Consider the following 21,031-nt stretch of genomic DNA (forward strand, 5'->3'; position numbering starts at 1 on the left):
TACGCACACACGTGGGATTAAAGCAGGTCATTTGGCATCCGCCAAAAGTCTGGATTGAAGTCGGGAAAGTTCTTTTTTTCCATTTGGACGCAGAAACCTGCGGAGCATCTTTGACCCTTCGACCCTGACCCCCGGTGCGGGTCAGAGGTCATCCACACACTTTTCTTCTTTCTCACCTTTCGCCTTCTTGCGCACACTGCGCCTGCTGCTGGATGCGTTTTGGACCATATGCAGTGGGGCGAAAAAGATTTAGTCAGTTCTCCCACTTCCAAAGACGAGAGAGGCCTGTCGTCGTCATCGTTGGCGCACCTGTCGTCGTCATCGTTGGCGCACCTGTCCTCGTCATCGTTGGCGCACCTGTCGTCGTCATCCTAGGCGCACCTGTCGTCGTCATCGTTGGCGCACCTGTCGTCGTCATCGTTGGCGCACCTGTCCTCGTCATCGTTGGCGCACCTGTCGTCGTCATCCTAGGCGCACCTGTCGTCGCCATCGTTGGCGCACCTGTCGTCGTCATCGTAGGCGCACCTGTCGTCGTCATCGTAGGCGCACCTGTCCTCGTCATCGTTGGCGCACCTGTCGTCGTCATCGTTGCCGCACCTGTCGTCGTCATCGTAGGCGCACCTGTCGTCGTCATCGTAGGCGCACCTGTCGTCGTCATCGTTGGCGCACCTGTCGTCGTCATCGTTGGCGCACCTGTCGTCGTCATCGTTGGCGCACCTGTCCTCGTCATCGTTGGCGCACCTGTCGTCGTCATCCTAGGCGCACCTGTCGTCGTCATCCTAGGCGCACCTGTCGTCGCCATCGTTGGCGCACCTGTCGTCGTCATCGTAGGCGCACCTGTCCTCGTCATCGTTGGCGCACCTGTCGTCGTCATCGTTGCCGCACCTGTCCTCGTCATCGTAGGCGCACCTGTCGTCGTCATCGTAGGCGCACCTGTCCTCGTCATCGTAGGCGCACCTGTCGTCGTCATCGTTGCCGCACCTGTCCTCGTCATCGTAGGCGCACCTGTCGTCGTCATCGTAGGCGCACCTGTCGTCGTCATCGTAGGCGCACCTGTCGTCGTCATCGTAGGCGCACCTGTCGTCGCCATCGTTGGCGCACCTGTCGTCGTCATCGTTGGCGCACCTGTCGTCGTCATCGTTGGCGCACCTGTGGTCGTCATCGTAGGCGCACCTGTCGTCGTCATCGTTGGCGCACCTGTCCTCGTCATCGTTGGCGCACCTCGCCCATGATGATGAAGAAGGAGAAAACATTTTTTTTTTCCCAGGAAATCACGTCGTCTGATTTTGAAAGAATTGATTCGCAAATGAAGGTGGAAAATAAGAATTTGGTCAATAACAAAAGTTCATCTCAAAACGACAGAGGTCAAAGGTTTTGTCTAAGTCTTCCCAAGGTTTCCACACACTGTTGCTGGTACTTTGGCCCGTTCCTCCATGCAGATCTCCTCTCGGGCAGCGATGTTTTGGGGCTGTCGCCGGGCAACACGGACTTTCAACTCCCTCCGAAGATTTTCGATGGGCTTGAGATCTGGAGACTGGCTAAGCCACTCCAGGACCTTGAAATGCTTCTTACGAAGAAGCCACTCCTCGGTTGCCCGGGCGCTGTGTTCGGGATCATCGTCGTGCTGAAAGACCCGGCCACGTTTCATCTTCAATGCCCTTCCTTGCTGATGGAAGGAGGTTTTCACTCAAAATCTCACCATACACAACTCCATTCATTCTTTCCTTTACACAGACGGATAAGTCGTCCCGGTGGTCCCTTTGCAGAAAAACAGCCCCAAAGCATGATGTTTCCACCCCCATGTTTCACAGTAGCTATGGTGTTCTTTGGATTCAACTCAGCATTCTTCCTCCTCCAAACACGACTCGTTGAGTTTTGACCAAAAAGTTCTGTTTTGGTTTCATCTGACCATATGACATTCTCACAATCCTCTTCTGGATCATCCAAACGCTCCCTATCAAACTTCAGACGGGCCTGGACATGTACTGGCTTAAGCAGGGGGACACGTCTGGCACTGCAGGATTTGAGTCGCTGGTGGCGTAGTGTCTTACTGATGGTAGCCTTTGTTGCTTTTGTCAGTTTCGATCGGCGATCGACTGTTCGGGCACGAATGCTTTGGCTTCAAATCCTCGAATTTGTGCCGTCCTCCGCGCCTGCGCAGCGATCCGCGCCGGGTTTCCAAAGACGACATTGGAAACAAAAATGATCAACATTTTTTCTGCCGGATGTTGCGGAGCAAAGCGGGAACCGAATTGTCATCGAGTGATCAGGAACGTAAGTATTCCAATCAAAATGATCGCTCGCTGCGTGAGGAAAAGTGGGCGTGTCCCCGTCACTCATCCTTTCACAAACCCAAAAACGGGAACGTGAAACGCTTGCAATATAATCACAATATCCCTGAAAATGACGCAAGATTTTCATCAATTCAACACACTGAATTACAAAAAAACTTTTTTTGGGGGGGTAAATAGATTTCAGACAATTTTGCATCGCTGAATCGGAAGATGGCATCTGGGTCTCTTGTTCGCGCTAAGTTGATTCTTAAACAATTGATTTGGATTGATTTTCTTTCTAAATCGATGACATTTTTGTCACATTATTGGTTGACTTTTGTTCATATTTCTCATCTGAGAAAATCTTGTTTTCAAACAAGCTATGAATCAAATGTTAATGAAACCGCCGTGGGGGTCTGAAGGCCGGCTCATGCAACCTTACAGCTGTTCGTCGATTTCATTTCCTACAAGGAAGGGCTCGCACCCCCCGGGTTGAGAACCCCCGATATAAAGCAAAAATGCCGGTACATGTAAACAAAAACGTAAAACAAAATTTCAAAAAACATTTGGCCATAATTCCAAAAGTTGACCTGATTGAGCAAAACCAACGTGATATTTGGATTCGGCCCATCCAAATTGTCTGAAATCAGCTCCAAAATACATTTTTTGTTGGCCAGTGTAAGATAATCGATCATCTTGTGACTGCGATGAGCAGAAGCAGAATCAGAATCAGAATCAGAATCAGAATCAGAATCATAAGAAGAAGACCCGCAAATAATAAGCTGTAGCGTTTTAATTGCAGCAGACGGCTGGCTTGTGTACATCGTGTGTATTGTTAGCTGCTCAACGGCAACAATTGAGCAATTGTCTGGACACGCGTCGATGGACACCCCCCCCCTCCCCCAGCGTGCCCCCACCGTGCCCCCGCCTCACACACACACGCCCTTCTGTTGGTGTCCCACTAATTATTCATAAATGCACATTTATGCAAATGAGCACACTAGATTAACCTCATTCAGGAGGTAAACAAGTTTTGGCTTTGAAGGATTAAACTTTTTCAATTAAAGAGTGTGAGCCCGCCCCCTGGCCACCTCATTTGCATACACGCTAATCTCCGCCGCAGACAAACGCGAACGGGCGCTAATGGCTAATGAGCCACCTGGACCTGACCTGATGCGACTTTGGCTTTTCTCGTCTTGTCTTTTCTTTTCTTCGGCGACACGCGCGCCGTTGCATTAGCATGGAGCGTCGTGCTAATTAGCACGACGCTCATTTGCAACAGACCCTGGGTGGCTTCGTCTCATTTCTCTTCACGTCAACGTCCGTAGCCCCCTGAAACGTTCAAAGCGACCCGCAAGTTGCTGTTTTCACGTTAAGGAGCGTCTCAATTGTCTTCAACGCGCATCCGCGGGCTCACTTGAATCAAGGGACCTCTGACCTTTCCTCTGCGGAAGTCTCCACGTTGGATTTTTTTTCTCCTTTTTCCCAAAATGGGGTTTGAGGTTTTTGGCGGGTTTCGATGAGGGGACGTCATCAATCATTGGCAACCGTTGTCCCGTGAAGCCCCGAGACTGTTTGGGGATTAAGGGCGAAACAATTCAACTTGACTTGACTCGCCGATGTGAGAGCTCGCTCCGCATTTGGAAGTAAGTCGAACATGTTTCCACTGCGACTTGGACTCCGTCAAGGCTGCTCTTTGTCACCGATTCTGTTCATCGCCTTCACGGACGGAATTTCGAGGCGCCATAGGCCCCCTATTGTTGAGGGCCGTCGGTTTTACGTCTCTGGTTTTCGTACACGATGTGGTTCCGATGGCTTCATCGAGCCGCGATCTCCGACTCTCACCGCAGCGGTTTACGGCCGAGTACGAAGCGGCTAGGATGAAAATCAGCACCTGAAAATCTGTCGGAAAAGGATGGCGCGCCCTCTCCGGGTCGGGGATGAGATTCCGCCCCGAGCGGAGGAGTTCAAGTATCTCGGGGTCTTATGAGGGAGGGAAGAATGGAGCGGGACATCGCCAGGCGGATCGGCGCGGCGTCCGCAGCGATGCGGACGTCGTATCGGTCGGTCGCGGTGAGGAGCTACGTTCGCGTCACGAGCTGCGGGGCGTGACCGAAAGAACAAAATGGCGCACACAAAGAGGTTCCTCCGCAGCGTGTCCGGGATCTCCCTTAGAGAACGGGCGAGAAGCTCGGTCATCCGGCCGCTGCTCCTCCGCATCGAGACGAGCCAGATGAGGTGGCTCGGGCGTCTGGTTAGGATGACCCCACCGGGGGGGGGGGAGGCTTAGGGCTAAAGCTGCTGCCCCCGCGACTCGACTTCAGAGAAGCCAAAGAAAATGGATGAATGGATATATAGAATCGAAAGTGAATATTTTCATTTGGGCCGCGGGTCTGCCGGAGCCGATCGCAGCTGACTTTGGGCGTGAGGCGGGCTACGCCCTGAATTGGTCACCAGCCAATTGCAGGGTACATACGGACAAACGTGTCTTCCCGCTCACATTGACACCAATGGACAATTTGTTCATCTTCAACGGAGCTTTGGGAAAGTTTTGGGAATGTGGGAAAATACACGCAAACTGCACTCGAGACGGCCGGAGCCCGGAATTCAACCCTAACCTCAAAACCGTGAACCGCTCCATCGGATGAATCTTAATTCTTGCTTTGTCGTTTCGATGCATGAGCCAACATGTGCGGTGCTTGCAAGAAGTCGACGGCGCCACCTTTCGATCCAACTTCAATTTGTTAACCAAAACACTCGTATGTCAAAATCATCTTTCCCCATCGGAATGAATTTGAAAGGCCCTTCATCCGTTCTGGAACAAAATGTGTTTTTCACAAGAAAAATAGCACTCTATAAAATTCGACTTTGTAAAAATGCAACTCAATTCAACAGTTTGCGCATCCTGAGTAAGTCCTTGCTACTCCTTGTGGTGTGCACAATCTGGTCCAATGCAGACAGAAACGGAGAAGAGTTTCACAACTACTGTATGTGACCCAGTAAGCCGGAGCACAATTCATGCAGAAGACAAAGAAGGTTTTGCTGCGAGTCTGTCTTCATGTGTTGATGCACCGCTAGCGTTCAAACATTTGTCGCTTGAGGGCTTCGAACACCGCCGCTCCGATTCTATTGGCTGGCCCATCTACGGCGCTTCGGGTGGCGATTTTCTTTGCTTTTGGGCTCTTCCCGGCACCCCTCCTCGCTCCCTCTTCCTCCCCTCGTCTTCTCCTTTTGTCGGCTCTCGCCGAGCATCGTACGTTTGAGTTCCTTTTCCTTTCCTCCCTGTTTGCTCGCGCTTTTCGTTCCCCAATTTTGCAATGTCTTTACCGCGTTCCTTTTTGGCTCCTAAATCCCGTCGATTGAGTTCAGCGGCGCCGCGTTCCCGCTTCGGGGTCGGACCCGGCACAAATCGGGGTAACAGCCGTCTTCCTATTTGTGCTCGATAAAGCTGTAATATCATAATATTAAAGGCAAAGTTTAGTTTAATGAGGAAATCCAAATCACTTCTTCTCATTGCATGCCTTTTTTATTGTGGGAAAAGATGCCTTTGTTGGCAAATGTATTCCGATGACTATTGCGGAGGGACTATTATTCCGATTGTATTATTCCTTATTTTGCGGTGTCATGTGATTGAGGGTGCGTAAAAGGTGAAATTGCGCTCAGAAAGAGAAAAAGCATCTCTCCGTGTTCTCTTGATCTCATTGTAGCCTCCAATCCAAGTTAGCAGGGATTATCTCCGTGAAAGGCATTAAGAGGCGGATAACTCCGCTTGCAGGCCGTTAATCTGGCAGCATGTTAATGAGTCTTCTCGTGGATTGCTTAAATTAAAAGCAAATATCAACAGTCATTTGGCGAAAGGAGGCCACGCGCCCGCCCGCCCGGGCCTGCCTGCCCTCAATAAAGGCGCATTAAGTGATTTGAGTGGCGGCTCGTGGCGCTAATCGCGTCGTCGTGGAGGGAAAAACAATAAAATTAACAAGTTATCAGGAAATGAAGGCCGACAAGACGCCACTTTAGCCGCCATCTCAAATTAACCTCTGCAAATGTGTGTGTGCGTGCGTGTGCTTCTCCAACTGAGGGCTGTGCAAAATACATGCCTGCTCTGATAAAGTCCTTTTTTTAAAACAGGAATAAAGTCCTTTTTTTTTCCAGAATAAAAGGCATAACATTGAGAATAAAGTTGCACTTTTGAAATTCACCTGTTAAATTTGATTTGATTTCCCGATTCGCACGGTGGCCGACCGGTTAGAGCGACAGCCTCACAGTTCTGAGGTGCGGGGTTCGATGCGTGGAGTTTGCGTGTTCTCCCCGTGCCTTGCGTGGCTTTTCTCCGGGCACTCCGCTTTCCTCCCGCATCCCAAAAACATGCATGAATTGGAGACTCGAAATTGCCCGTCGGTGTGACTGTGAGTGCGAATGGTTCTTTGTGTGTATGTGCCCTGCGATGGGCTGGCAACCGGTTCAGGGCGTACCCCGCCTCCTGCCCGATGTTAGCTGGGATGGGCTCCGGCGTGCACGTGACCCTTGGATGGATGGATGGAAATTTGCCTTTAATATTATATTGCGTCGTTATCTAGGAAGAATTGTCATGAGCTGTGCCCTGCAGTTCCCTCGTTGGAGCTCGGGTGGCGCTTTGCGCTCTCTCTCTTCCCAGTAATCAGCACCGCCTCGGCCGCGCACCTGTTGTCAATCGGCCTTCAGCATCACCTGCATTTAAGCCTCTATCATTTTTACTATCACCGATGGATTTTCCAACGACGGTTTTCCCTCCCCAAGCTACCCTCTGCCTTTGAAACTGTTAACCTCCTCGTCCATCATGTTTTCAAACGCCACAGAATCCCCATCGTCATCGTCTCGGACCGAGGTCCTCAGTTCTCCTCCCTTGTTTGGAAAGAGTTCTGTAAAGCAGTGGGCGCAGCAGCCAGCTTGCTTGTCTTCCGGGTACCTTCCACAGACCAACGGCCAGACAGAGCGGCCAAATCAGTCCCCGGAGTCGGCCCTTTGCTGCGTTGCCGCACGCAACCCTAACCGCCTCCTGGAGCTCATTCCTCCCATGGTTAGAATACGCTCACAACTCCCTCACCAGCTCCGCCACTGGTATGTCTCCGTTCATGGCCTGCTACGGTTTCCAACCCCCATTATTTAAGGAACAAGAGCTTTTTAACCACCTCCGTGACCTCAGAGACCCCAGACTCTGCTTCCTCATGGGAAGGCGTGTCGGTGGAATTGAGGAGGTCTTCGAAGTATTCTCCCCACCGGCTCACAACGTCCCGAGTCGAGGTCAGCGGCGCCCCATCCCCACTGCACACAGTGTTGGCGGTGCACTGCTTCCCCCTCCTGAGACGCCGGAGCGTGGACCAGAATTTCCTCGAAGCCGTCCGCAAGTCTTTCTCCATAGCCTCACCGAAGTCCTCCCGTGCCCGAGTTTTGGCTTCAGCGACCACCAAAGGTGCATTCCGCTTGGCCAGCTGGTACCCGTCAGGCTCGGGTTCCTTCCCTGCCAGAGAGGTGACATTCCACGTCCCTAGAGCCAGCTTCTGTAGCCGGGGATCGGATCGCCAAGGTCCTCGCCTTCGGTCACCGCCCCCTATGGCCCCTCCCACAGGTGGCGGGCCCACGGGAAGGTGGACCCACGTTACCCTTTCGGGCTGTTCCCGGCCGAGCCCCATGGGCGCAGGCCCGGCCACCAGGCGCTCGCCTTCGAGCCCCACCTCCGGGCCTGGCTCCAGAGGGGGGCCCTGGTGAAAACGCAATCCAATCATTTTTCTCGTCATAGGGGTCTTTGGAGCCGTGCTTTGTCTGGTCCCTCACCCAGGACCTGCTTGTCAAGGGTGACCCTGCCAGGGGCAAAACGCCCCAGACAACTTAGCTCCTAGGATCATTGGGACACACAAACCCCCCCACCACAATGAGGTGACGGCTCTAGTGCCACCCAAGGGAAACAAGAAAAAACCCAAGTGAGAGCCAACTGACAACAAAACTAAACAAAACCTGGACCATTTTCTTGAATAAGATAAGTCTTTATTCTCATGAAATGATGTTGTTTTTTTCCTCTCAAAAATATGAACTTGTTATTGTAACACTTTGACAGCATGTATGGTCCGGATGTTAGTTGGCGTTGGGTTTATGAGGTGGTCCTTTCAAGCATTTCTCCTCTGGACCTAAAAAGTAGGAGACACCTATGTTAGCGTGGGGGGGGGGGGGGGGGGGGCACATGTGTAATATTCGCCTCCTTTTCTCAAACAGGTCGCTAACGTTAGTAACTGCGCCGCTAACATTTGCTTGATGCTCTTAGCCGCATGTGTGCTGCCTAGCTTGTTGCTAATGAAGAGATGAAGTCAAACGAAGTTTGCTTTGATTTGATTAAAGTTTGAGCTAAATCAGCTTTGCCGCCACTTCAATCACCAAAGCAGATTTCACAAACAATCTCATCTGATTTGACAAATATGTTTTATGTCCACGCAGTGAAAATATGATTAAACTCACACACACACAATCGAAGTTTGTTAATACTTTACAAGCTTTACACAATGACACACTTAGTGTGGGTTGATCTTTTCATGCCATCTGCACAGACGTCACATCAGCGCAATCACAACACGCACGCACGCACATGCGCACACACGGGCACTATTTCTATCTACGTTTTGACCTGAGGTGGCAAAACTATTCATTGTCATATGCAGACATTTTTCCTGCTTTCTTTTGTAATCTATACTCTCCTATACTTCAGGTAACTTTCTTTCCTCGTGTCTGATTGGCTGATTGTTTCCACCTTTTCCGCATTCCCATGTGTGAGTAGATTTAGAATCATCTTTATTTGCCAAGTATGTCCAAAAAACACACAAGGAATTTGTCTCGGGTAGTCGGAGCCGCTCGAGTACGACAACAGACGGTCCAGTGACAGAGAACACTTTGGAGACAGAAAGACATTGACCCCAAAAAAAAAACAGTCACTGAGCAATAAAGGGTTAAAAGTTATCTGGTAATGTCAGTACATCTTTTCGTTTTTTTTTTGACAATTGTGCAATTGTCCTCTAGCACTTAGAGCAGTTGGAATGACTCATATCGCAATGAGCATTGTGCAAAAGGCGCCGAGACTTCAAGGAGTGCATGCGGTTTAAAGTGACGAGTAGCGCGATCGTCTGGGACGATGTCGATCGTGCAAATGTTGCAGATACTCCTCATTGGTGCAGATGCTACTCTGGCACGAGTGGCCACTATATGCAAATAGTGCAGCACGGCGAGACAACTACAGCGAGTGCACGAGTAATACATCATTGGCCCCACAGAAATGTGACAACGAACTCAAGTCAAAAAAAATTGTCAGCATGTTGCAATGGAATTGTAAATGAACTGTTTAAGAAGGTAATGGCAAGAGGGAAGAAGCTGTTGGAATGTCTGCTAGTTTTAGTTTGCCTTGTTCAGTAGCGCCTACCTGAGGGAAGGAGCCGGAAGAGCCGGTGACCGGGATGCGGAGGGTCCGAGAGGATTTTGCACGCTCTTGTCTTAGTTCTGGCAGCGTGCAAGTCCTCAAGGGTGGCTAGGGGGGTACCGATAAGCTTTTCAGCAGTTTTGATTGTCCGTCGCAGTCGGAGTTTGTCCTTTTTTGTAGCAGCGCCAAACCAGACTGCGATGGAAGAACGCAGGACCGATTCGATGACCGCTGTGTAGAACCGCCTCAACAGCTCCCGTGGCAGGCCGTGCTTCCTCAGAAGCCGCAGGAAGTACATCCTCTGCTGGGCTTCGCACACACATTCACACCTACGGGCAATTTAGAGTCATCAGTCAACCTACCACGAATGTTTTTGGGATGTAGGAGGAAAGCGGAGTGCCCGGAGAAAAGCCACGCAGGCACGGGGAGAACACGCAAACTCCACACAGGCGGGGCCGGGACTTGAACCCCGGTCCTCAGAGCTGTGAGGCAGACGCTCTAACCAGTCTAACCGTGCCGCCGCTGGGTTAAAACCTGTGACAGAAGGCAGACTGCTTCATTGTGTGACATCATGGGAAAGTCAAAAGAAACCAGCCCAGATATCAGGAGGAGAATTGTGGACTTGCACAAGTCTGGTTTATCCTTGGGTGCAATTTCCAGGTGCCTGAAGATGTCACGTGGGAATATGCATTCATCATAGTGCTCAGGAAGGAGTCGGGTTCTGTGTCCCAAAGATGACCATTCTGCATATCAAGCCAAGAACAAAAGCAAAAGCAACTCCTTGTGAAGTTGCTGGCAAGATTGGGTGTGAAGAGTGTGTCATTATCCACAGCGAAACCAGTACTGTACCGTCATGGGCTGAAAGGCCACTCTGCCAGGAAGAAGCCATTACTCCAAAAGAAACATTCCAAAAACAGATTACGGTTTGCAAATGCACACAGGGAGAAATACCTGAGTTTTTGGAGACACGTCCTGTGGTCTGACAAAATTCCAATTGATCATTTTTGGAGGAAGAAGAGGGAGGGTTGCAAGCCAGAGAACACCATCCCAAATATGAAATACGGCAGTGGTAGCATCATGTTGTGAAGTTGTTTGGCTTCAAGAGGGACTGGTGCACAAAATAGATGGCATCGTGACGAAAACAACGTGATGTCGAAATACTGAAGCAACCTCTCAAGACATCAGGTAGGAGGTTTAGGCGATTGGGTGCAAATGGGTCTTCCAAATGGACGACGACCCCAAGCAGACTGCCAAACTGCTTCCAAAGCGGCTTGAGGATAACAAAGTCAATGTTTTGGAGCGGCCCTGATCTCGATCCTATTCAAAATGGATGGGCTGACCTGAGAAAGCACGTGCGAGCAAGGCCGTCTACAAACTCAAGCTCAGTTACAGCAGTTCTGTCAGGAGGAACGGGCCCAAATTCTTACCAACTATTGAGAGAAACCTCTGGAAGGAGATCCAAAATGTTTGAGCCATGCAGACACACACGCAATTCAGACAAAACCATTACCACTTTTAACGAACGAGCTGCGCAATGAATTGAATTGAATTGTCATTGTGATTTCAATTTTGGCTTCTCACAATTCTAAAAATATTCTAATCGAAGAAAAACAAGTTGCGTGCAGATGCAGCTGCCGGTGCTGCCCGTCGCCCGTTTGAGAGTTGGACAGCAAACGAAAAGGATACCAGTGACAAGAGTATTCTAGTGCTGTGTCCCGAAGCTGGAGCACGGATGCCGGGACAGTCCTCTATCATGAGGAAAATGTCCATAACTCCAAAATATCGGATATTTGCCGAGGTTGAAGTGGGTGTGAGAGAGAGATTTTGGGGACGGTTGATCGCAGTTTTCTGACATTAAGTGACATCGAGCTTTTTCTGTATAGTGAGCGTATAGAGGAGTCTCCAAAAGGTCTCAGATGAAATTGAACATGTTCGATTTTAACGCGACTCCCTGGCGACCCGGCTAGTCTCCAGGAGACGCCGCGGAGATGTCTCCTCAACCAGTGGAGACTCGAGTCGCCGTCAGGTCGCCAACTCGTCTCCAGGCCGCTGAGATACACCCCTTATCTTCTACACGTTCGTGGGACGACGCGGCCGACGGCTTTCTGCCCAGAAAATCCGCAGCAGACTATTCGCAGCCAATCTCAGGAGGCCCGTCACCCTCACGCACAGCCGAACCCGAACACGTGGTCCTCCACTGAACGTTAACTCGCGTGACGGCAGAGGGGCGGGGAGGGGGGCATTTCCCTCGCCGGAAGACGAGGCTCGTCGAAATTGGAAATGCCGAGCGATATCCGGATGAGATCGGGCGACCTGTGGCAATCCTATATCTCCACAGTCCGGGAGCTCCGGGATGCTCGGGCGCGCGGTTGGCACGTTGGCTGTCTTGTGCCGTTTCAGCCCATGTCGTGGATTTCATTTCATGGCCACCCTACAGAAAAACATCCCGGTTCCGGCACTGAGCCGTGTTTAAGTTTCTTGCCTTGGAAGGGGAACCGCCACGAAACATTTTCAAAAGGTTGCGAAATGTGCATGGGGAAGCCGCGATAGGCTACAATACAGCCCGGTCAAAAAAGTGGGTGTCCAGGATCAAAGGCCAAGAACCAGGGTCAGCTTTGGGCGACCTCTGTGACAAGCAAAGGAGCGGCAGACCATCTTCATCTTCAGCGCTTTATCCTGGGCATAGAATAGCGCTCGGGTCGAGGCGCCGGTCGGAGGAATTTCTGGGAATAAGCCACGGCAAAATGTTAAGCAAGCTGTAAAAAAAAGTGGGCAATTTTCCGAGGCTGTCGTACATGCGCTCGTTCGCCCACGGGCAGTCGGAGTTGACAGAAAGGGACATTGGATTTCAAAGTAGCCTCCCTTTTGAGCTTCGTTTCTATCGCTTGAGGGAACATCGGGCTCGCGACTTTATCGGCTGCCCCTCGTACGTTGAGGAAGAGTTTTGGGACGTCGCGTCGTGCGGGATGATCGACCGAAGCTCCGCTCGCCCTCGTCCCCGCGCCCGCTTCCTGGGGGATCGTCTTCGTTTCGGTCCGTAATGAGCAAATATAATAACGTCGACGGGATCATTTCATGCAATTGTCTTGACGTTCCCGCGTCAACGGGCTGCCGGCTACTTTCGAAACACTCACATTTGCGCTTATTCTTCTCGGAGTTATTTGTATTATTCTTCGTAGAATGGTTCTTATTGCTTATTGTAATGATCATACACACACAATACATTATGAACACACTTTTCTCAATAATGTAAAAGGATTTTGAAAATCAGAACACAATGTGCATGCGTGAACAGAAAAGGACTTTCCATGCGTACACACATGCGCATGTGTGTGTGTGTGTTAAACCTGTAGAAGAAGAAGATTAAGCGTGCTGATTGGTCTGAACAAAAATAACAACAATAGTAATAATAATAGAATAATAAGAATAATGGAGTGTAATCTGCGTTTTAGCGCTAATCCAGCTGCCGTCTTCTTCTTGTTGTTTTGCTGTGCCGCACAATCACATGTCGTTTAATCCACTTAGCTTTTGCTTTTTACCCAAAATCTCATTTTCATTTCATTCCGTGTCGACTGATCGGCCGGCGTGTCCGCAGTCCAATAACATCATCAGCGTTGTGCTGATTTGCGTAGCGATGTTTGGTTGTGTAGGGTTTACTTTGCTGTGTGTGTGTGTGTGTGTATTTGCGTTGTGGTGCTGTGATGTGCCGCACACGTTGAGGCTGTTGGTGATTGCTGGAAAGTGCTAAGAAGGAGAAGATTGTCGTGTGGGGTTGTTTTGTGTCGTGTGTCGGTTTGCACAAACTGTGTCGCTGTGGTTGTTGTTGGAAAGTGCCAAAAAGCATGAGTGCTGTCTTCTAATAATAACAACAAGGCACGTGTGTGTGCGTGTGTCCAGATGTCTTGTAATCCTGAAACGCTCAAGATGAAAGTGGAATCTTCTCCAATTATGATCCACAGTCTCAATTATCCCCACAAATCCTTCCAATGATTCCCTAATAATCCGCATGATGGGATCACATGACCTACTTACAAGAGTCACATGACCAGCAGCCCCCTCTTTCTCTCTCTCTCTCTCTCTCTCTCTCTCGCTCACACACAGGCACACGCACACACTTGCAGTAAAGCAAACATTTTTGGATGTGATTGATCAATTGTCACGTGACCTGTCGTGGAAGACCTCCTGCAGGGAATTCTTCTTTTGACTGTGCAAACTTGATTTGTAAGCGCTTTTCACACAAAAAATGCGCTTTACAGGAATTCAAAAATGTACATTCAAAAATCCCCCAACTCAATCAATCTCGCACAAAGACAGACCCGACGACAAGGATCCGGGTGAGGGAAGCAGAAAATAGGAGTTGAAAGCTCAATTATTATTCAATCCAAAGAGGTTCATGGCTGAAGAAGCTAAGCTAATGCTACGAGTGCGAGCACAACTGCTTTTTCGTGTGTGCGTACACCTGTCTTGTGAGACACACACAGATTACCTTACCATTATTATTATTATTATTTAATATTATATATGTGTGTGTGTGTGTGTGTGTGTGCGCTATTGTTGTGTACCATCACAGTGATGAAAGATTAGGGAAGCATAAAGTGATAAAAAGCTATTACAGATTAATACACACACACACACACACACATTCTAAAAATGTTTTCATATTAATATATTGGCATGCAGGATAGGAACGATTGTGATGGTCACGATTGATGAGGTCACGTGATTTGAATGACGAGTACTTGAATTGTATTTGTCTCCCTTTTGACAAATTCCTTCTTTGAAATGATCTTTCGTCCGTACGTAATCTCTTTTAGTCCTTTGACACGAGTGATTGCGCGGGCCGCCTGCGATGTCATCGTTCCGGTCGCAGCGGACGCTTCAAGACCGTTGATTATCTTTCAAATGAGCAAGTAAGTCATTCAATTCTTAGCTGCCTCTGATTTGTTCAACATTCTCACGTTTCGCAAAGCGCTAACCAGTGCCAACTCAAAGTTTAGTTCACCATTCCAAAAAATGAGCTACTTCAGTTCATAGTTCATAATTCCAAATTTGGAACTAAGTTCAACATTCCGAAAATGAAGGAGTTCTCCGTACGTTGCGGACGGTCTGGCATTCCATTTCCCCATTCAGTCCACACTCGTAGCCAGCTGCAGCTTCCACCCTACAATCGCAAAAACTCGATGCTTGAATGGAAGTCAAAAATGTCTTGAACGTGCAAACAAAAACACACAACACAGTATGACGGGAACGACGGTGAAAGGACATTGATAACTTTTGGCTGACGAGAACCAAATATCATATCCATTTTTATATTACAAAACATAATCAATTCCATATTATCACAGGGTGATTGGACAGCATTTTAACAAAAGCACTCTTTTACAAATAATAATTGTCCTCGCAATCTCGAGTCACAATGATGTAGTGTATTACAAAAGAGCAGGTTCACTCCCATTTGCGCAGTGTCCCCGAACGCACCCGGCGTTGTCACGCAGCTGCGACGCGCCCGCCGTGAGGCACCGAACGGGTTGCCAAATACAGCGTTAGCGCAGACAAAAGCTGGCACTCAACTTTGCTTCGAAAGCCGTTCACAGACGCCAGGATGAAGCGCGTCCTCGCTAACGTTCGGCAGGCACAAATCAACTGAATTCCGTTCAATATGAACTCGTTCGGGTACAACGCCGGGAGAAATCAATCAATCAATGAGCGATGCATTGATTGATGTTCCCGCTGCACTCACCTACATTCACCTGTCAACAACTTTCTTTTTGTCATCTTTGACAAAACCCCTCAAAGGGTCTTCTTATAGCGGTCACATGACTCACAATGCACGCACGTCACACCACACGTGACGAGAGGGTTTTCGACCCGGTTTGCCGAAGGAGTCCAAAACGCCACCGGAGGCCATGGTGACGTCGAGCGCTCGCGATGCGCCTCGCTCGGGTCTCTGTCGGCTCCCGTGAGGCGCGTGCGAGTGCGCGTGCCGTGCACTAGTTAGTGCGTCGTAAGCCTTGGACGCTGGCCCAGATATAATCCAATCCTTTTTAAAGTAGTTCATACAAGCAATTACGGCCATGTGGGATAATGTCCCGCTTAATCTTAAAGGGAGGACCGAGGGCAGCGGGGGCGGCGGGGGGCGTGCGGCCCGACGATTTGCTGTCGATTTGTTGAGTCGGAAATGTTTTTTCCATAAATGTCTTTGAATGATTAGTGAATTAAGTTCTTATCAGCCTCTAATGGACCTAACAGCCTTTGGCAAGTCCCTTTTCGCCTTATGGCTGGATCTGTGTGTGCGTGTTGGCGCGCATGTTCTAATATGTGTGTGTGCTGTCGAGATGTTTCACTTGTTGCCTGCATGCTGACTTATCCTGCCTGAGATTAGCGAGAGCAAGGACTTAATGCACATGTCAATGTTTTGTGTGTGTGTGTGTGTGTGTTACGATGCTTCTAGCAAGCTCGCTTGAGCATGTGCAGCAGGTCAAAGGTCGCTGGTAAAAGGTACTAATGGATAATGCATGACCTCCATAAGTTCCGCCTCTCAACGCATCGCTTTACGCCTTTCGCGCTCACCGCGAACAAACACATACGCTCATTACTTTAGCTAGGAAATGAATATATCATCCTGATGTGTGAAATGAATTCATTTGTATCCATAGCTTGTCGTTCATTATCCATCCATCTTCTGAGCCGCTTCTCCTCACGCGGGTCGGGGGCGTGCCGGAGCCCATCCCGGCTATCATCGGGCAGGAGGCGGGGTACGCCCTGAACCGGTTGCCGGCCAATCGCAGGGCACGTGTAGACACTACGAGGCAGACGCTCTAACCGGTCGGCCACCGTGCCGCCTGTCATTCATTATGAAATGACAACATGCCAATATCATATTTGATTAGTCGACCCAGTAGATGTTTCCGGCATGTTTGCTTGAAACGCATCTCCCTTCTGTGAGCATACACAAACAGTTCGAACATTTTCCAACGAGACGGGTCACGACACGAATTTAAGTCATGGATATGATATTACATCTGAAGCCACCCAGGAAAAACTCTATTGCCATGTCGAGAAAACGCTCGAGCAGCTGAAAGCATCAACGAGCTGTCTTGACTCAATACCATCGGACTTGTTCGAAGCTACTGCGAAGTGTGCGCTTGCTGAATCAATTGCTCACGTCAGTCAGGCGAGGTTCCCAAAGCTCTTCAAGTAGCTGTCGTTAAGGCTCTTCGAAAAAAATACAACGCTGGACGCTTCCATGTTAGCAAGCTAGAGGCCCATCTCAAATCTCCCTCTCATAGCCAAGATGGTTGAGAAAGCTATTTTTAATCAACTCAGCAATTTGGAAAGAAAAAAGGTACAATTAAAACAGCGTACATTGCAAGAAATATCAGTTCAAAGTGGAAATGCTCTCAACAGCATGAGAAAAAGGAAAAGTTTTTCACCTGGACTTCAAAACATTCCCACTTGGGGCTGACGTCACTTCTGTTGGCAACTGTGCAGCATAGCGGCCAAATGCTCCTCCGCCATGTTTGCTTTGGACTCTGTGCTCCACCATTTGACTCGATTCTGTCCATCTCAGCGCCCTACTGGCTTTATATTCCATTCACATTTATTTCATGCATTCAGAAATGAAACCATTTGGTAATATATAGACCAAAAGCAGAACTTTTTAATGCTCTTTTTGGGGAGTCCAGTCAGAAGACCATTACAATAGTCAAGTCTGCTTGTGATAAAAACATGGATGAGCTTCTCCTGGTCTGCTTGGCACATGCAAGCCTTCACTCCGGATATGTTCTTCAGATGGTGGAAGGCAGTTTTAGTCATTGATTTGATATCCTTGGATTTTTCTGTATGCGGCCCTCGGAGGGAAATGTTTGGACACCCCTGTAAGTGGTAGGCAAGGCAAATTGTTTTATATAGCACGTTTGATAAACAAGCTAAGTCAGTTTTTTTACATGATGAAAAGCAAAACGACATTTCAAATGAAGTACAAAAAATAAAAATAAAAGACAGCTTAAAAATGTCATACAGTGCAAGTGGAATCAGTGGAAAAACTAAAATGCTCAATCAGGAAGAAAAAAAAGAAGTACAATTAAAACAGCGTACAGTGCAAGAAATACCATTTAAAAGTGGAAATGTTCTAAAAAGCATGAGAAAAAGCAAGAGTTTTTGACCTGGACTTCAAAACATTCACACTTTACCCTTTGACCCAAGGGTAGCATATACAGGCTGAACAGGAGGGGTCCAACAACTGACCCTTGGGGGGACACCATAGGTCATTGCCATTCAATGAGATTGAACACTTCCATCCATCCCTCCATCCATTTTCCGAGCCGCTTCTCCTCACAAGGGTCGCGGGAGTGCTGGACTGGGTGTTCAGGCGGGGCTGGGAATTGAACCCCGGTCCTCAGAACTGTGAGGCAGACGCTCTAACCAGTCATTCACCGTACCGCCTGAACACTTCCAACGGTTACAAAATAACTCCTTTCCTCAAGGTAGGACCTGAACCATTTAAGGACTGTTCCATTTAGTCCTACCCACGTTTACAACCTGTTCAGCAGTATATTATGATCTACCGTATCAAAAGCCGCACTGAGAGCAGTTCTGAGGACAGGGGTTCAAATCCCGGCCCCGCCTCTGTGGAGTTTGCATGTTCTCTCCGTGCCTGCGTGGATTTGCTCCGGGTACTCCGGTTTCCTCCCACATCCCAAAAACCTGCGTGGTAGGTTGATTGAAGACTCTAAATTGCCCGTAGGTGTGAATGTGAGTGCGAATGGTTGTTTGTTTCTGTGTGCCCTGCGATTGGCTGGCAACCAGTTCAGGGTGGACCCCGCCTCCTGTCCGATGATAGTTGAGATATGCTCCTGCATGCCTGCAACCCTTGTGAGGAGAAGTGCTTCGGGAGTATGGGGTACCGAACCCCCTGATACGGGCTGTTTGGTCCCTATACGACCGGAGTCAGAGTTTGGTCCGCATATCCGGCAGTAAGTCGGACTCGTTTCCGGTGAGGGTTGGACTCCGCCCTTTGTCACCGATTCTGTTCGTAACCTTTGTGGACAGAATTTCAAGGCGCAGCCGAGGCATAGAGGGGGTCCGGTTTGGTGGCATCAGTATTGCATCTCTCCTTTTTGCAGATGACGTGGTTCTGTTGGCTTCATTAAGCCGTGATCTCCAACTTTCACTGGAGCAGTTCGCAGCAAAGTGTGAAGCAGCTAGGATGAGAATCAGCACCTCCAAATCTGAGACCGTGGTCTTCAGTCGGTAAAGGGTGGCATGCCCTCTCCGGGTCGGGGATGAGATCCTGTCACAAGTAGAGGGGTTCAAGTATCTTGGGGTCTTGTTCACGAGTGAGGGAAGAATGGAACAGGAGATCGACAGGCGGATCGGGGCAGCATCTGCAGTGACGCGGACTTTGTATCAATCCGTTGTGGTAAAGAAGGAGCTAAGCCGAAAGGCGAAGCTCTCGATTTACCGGTCGATCTACGTTCCTACCCTCGCCTACGGTCACGAGCTCTGGGACGTGACCGAAAGAACGAGATCCCGAATACGAGCGGCCGAAATGAGTTTCCTCCGCAGGGTGTCCGGGCTCTCCCTGACAGAGAGGGCGAGAAGCTCGGTCATCCGGGAGGATCTCAGAGTAGAGCCGCCGCTCCTCCGCATCGAGAGGAGCCAGATGAGGTGGCCGGGGCATCTGATTCGGATGCCTCCCGGACGCCTCCCCGGTGAGGTGTTCCAGGCACGTCCCACCGGGAGTAGAGCCCGGGGACGACCGGGGACACGCTGGAGAGACTACGTCCTTCGGCTGGCCTGGAAACGCCTCGGGATCCCCCCGGAAGAGCTGGATGAAGTGGCTGGGGAGAGGGAAGTCTGGGCGTCCCTGCTAAAGCTACTGCCCCCGCGACCCGACCTCGGATAAGCGGTAGAAAATGGATGGATGGATGTCTCCTCCGCCACTGTATTTTAATATTGGGACTTGTAAAAAGTTTGAGAACCACTGTTCTACAGAGTCCAGTGGTGACCTGGATGAAACAACGTTGCTTTTTTTCATGTCCACTTAGGGCAGGCGTCGAACCCATTTTTAGTTAGAAGTGAAGACAATTTGCAATTTTGGAAGAGATTTTTGATGCACAAGATTTGCTTTTGCGGGACACACAAAACGTTACGTTATTGTTATGATTTTGTATATTATGTACTGTTTACAGAATATATGATGAATCGATTTGACGATTTGCCCACTGGGGGCAGCAACACATAGTTAGTGATGACAAGACGCAGTGGAGGTCAACCGAAGAAGAAGAAGAAGAAGAAGAAGAAGAAGAAAGAAGAAGAAAGAAGAAGAAAGAAGCGGTTTAGTTTATTGGAGTTCGCTGATGGTGCTCAAGAAGGAGGCGAGAGTCATAAGGACGTCCTAGCATAGAAACCAAAAAAGCTCTTCGCACGGGACGTTGAGGTCGAAGTCCGTTGGCAAGAAGGTAAGAATCCCCCCGGCCCCGCGGACCGACGCAATGCCCGAACCCAAACCAGCAGAGGTCGGTCCGCACGCGGCGTGTGTGGACCAGAGTCCATTGAAAAACTGCGGACACGGCCCAAATAACGTCACATAGGAGTGGAAATGGAGCTTGTCTAGTGGCCGGAACGACCAGAACATTCATTTTTTACGTCCCACTGATCCCAGGCTTTTCCTCAAGATGGCACACAGCTGACAAGACCTAAGCATGATTTTGTTCGGTTTTGTCTGTCCCCCTTTACTGGAAGTACGTAATTATGTGCGACTTATCGGGGGCTGGGCGATTCGTCCGAGTGACGTTGAAAGAATGTTTTGACACTAGATGAACATAAACCCAAATTATACATCGAGTGCAGGGTACTTTGAATAACAACACAATTCACGTCTGTTTGCATGTCGATGCTTGTTGGCAGGAATTAGACGGAGCCGCTTCCGTCTGACTATGAAAGCCTCCACGAAGCTGCAGTTGGACTTGTTCACATTCGTCAACTCGTCGGCCTTCTGACCTCATTCATTGTCGTCCGTGTGTTCTTGCATTTCTTATCAACAAGTCAATCCGCGCGTGCTGTTAGCGAGCCTTGTCATCTTTGATGACAGGAAGTCTTTTCTGTGAAAGCGGAAGGGTAAAACAGAAGCCCCAAAAAACCTCAGATGCATGTTGAACAAAAGTTGCCTCATTTATCAACCGTGTGTTTAAAAAAAAAAAAAAAACAAGTTCCAAATTCTTTGGTAGGACTGAACTTTAGCAAGCACAAGTCAGAACAAAAAGCACATTTATCGAGAGTGCTGACACCAGTAAGTAATCTAATCTGTGTTGATCAAGTC

The 21,031-nt window shown here is 49.3% G+C and overlaps 2 protein-coding genes across 3 annotated transcripts in view; one reads left to right on the top strand and one right to left on the bottom strand.

Moving 5' to 3' along the window:
- Positions 1–6,028: 6,028 nt before the first annotated feature.
- Positions 6,029–15,655, bottom strand: LOC133485831 (uncharacterized). Its single transcript, XM_061790137.1, has 2 exons — positions 15,449–15,655; positions 6,029–8,434 (listed from the first exon to the last, which is right to left on the bottom strand). Exon 2 carries the CDS (start codon positions 8,045–8,047, stop codon positions 7,412–7,414), a length of 636 nt encoding a protein of 211 aa, XP_061646121.1. The 5' UTR covers positions 8,048–8,434; positions 15,449–15,655; the 3' UTR covers positions 6,029–7,411.
- A 4,358-nt stretch (positions 15,656–20,013) lies between these two features.
- The window catches only part of LOC133485708 (cullin-9), a 57,238-nt gene continuing 56,220 nt past the window's right edge, over positions 20,014–21,031 (top strand). Inside the window, exon 1 of one of the 2 annotated variants that reach the window (XM_061789875.1) lies at positions 20,014–20,171. The gene's annotated coding sequence lies outside the window, so the exon portion shown is untranslated. The remainder of the gene's footprint in view (positions 20,172–21,031) is intronic. The other variant, XM_061789874.1, reaches the window with a different exon arrangement.

The sequence above is a fragment of the Phyllopteryx taeniolatus genome, chromosome 11, assembly GCF_024500385.1.
Source record: "Phyllopteryx taeniolatus isolate TA_2022b chromosome 11, UOR_Ptae_1.2, whole genome shotgun sequence".
NCBI lineage: Eukaryota > Metazoa > Chordata > Actinopteri > Syngnathiformes > Syngnathidae > Phyllopteryx > Phyllopteryx taeniolatus.

Bases quoted from the DNA above. Each gene is read 5' to 3' on its own strand.
- LOC133485831 (XM_061790137.1), bottom strand. From the start codon at position 8,047: ATGACGAGAAAAATGATTGGATTGCGTTTTCACCAGGGCCCCCCTCTG.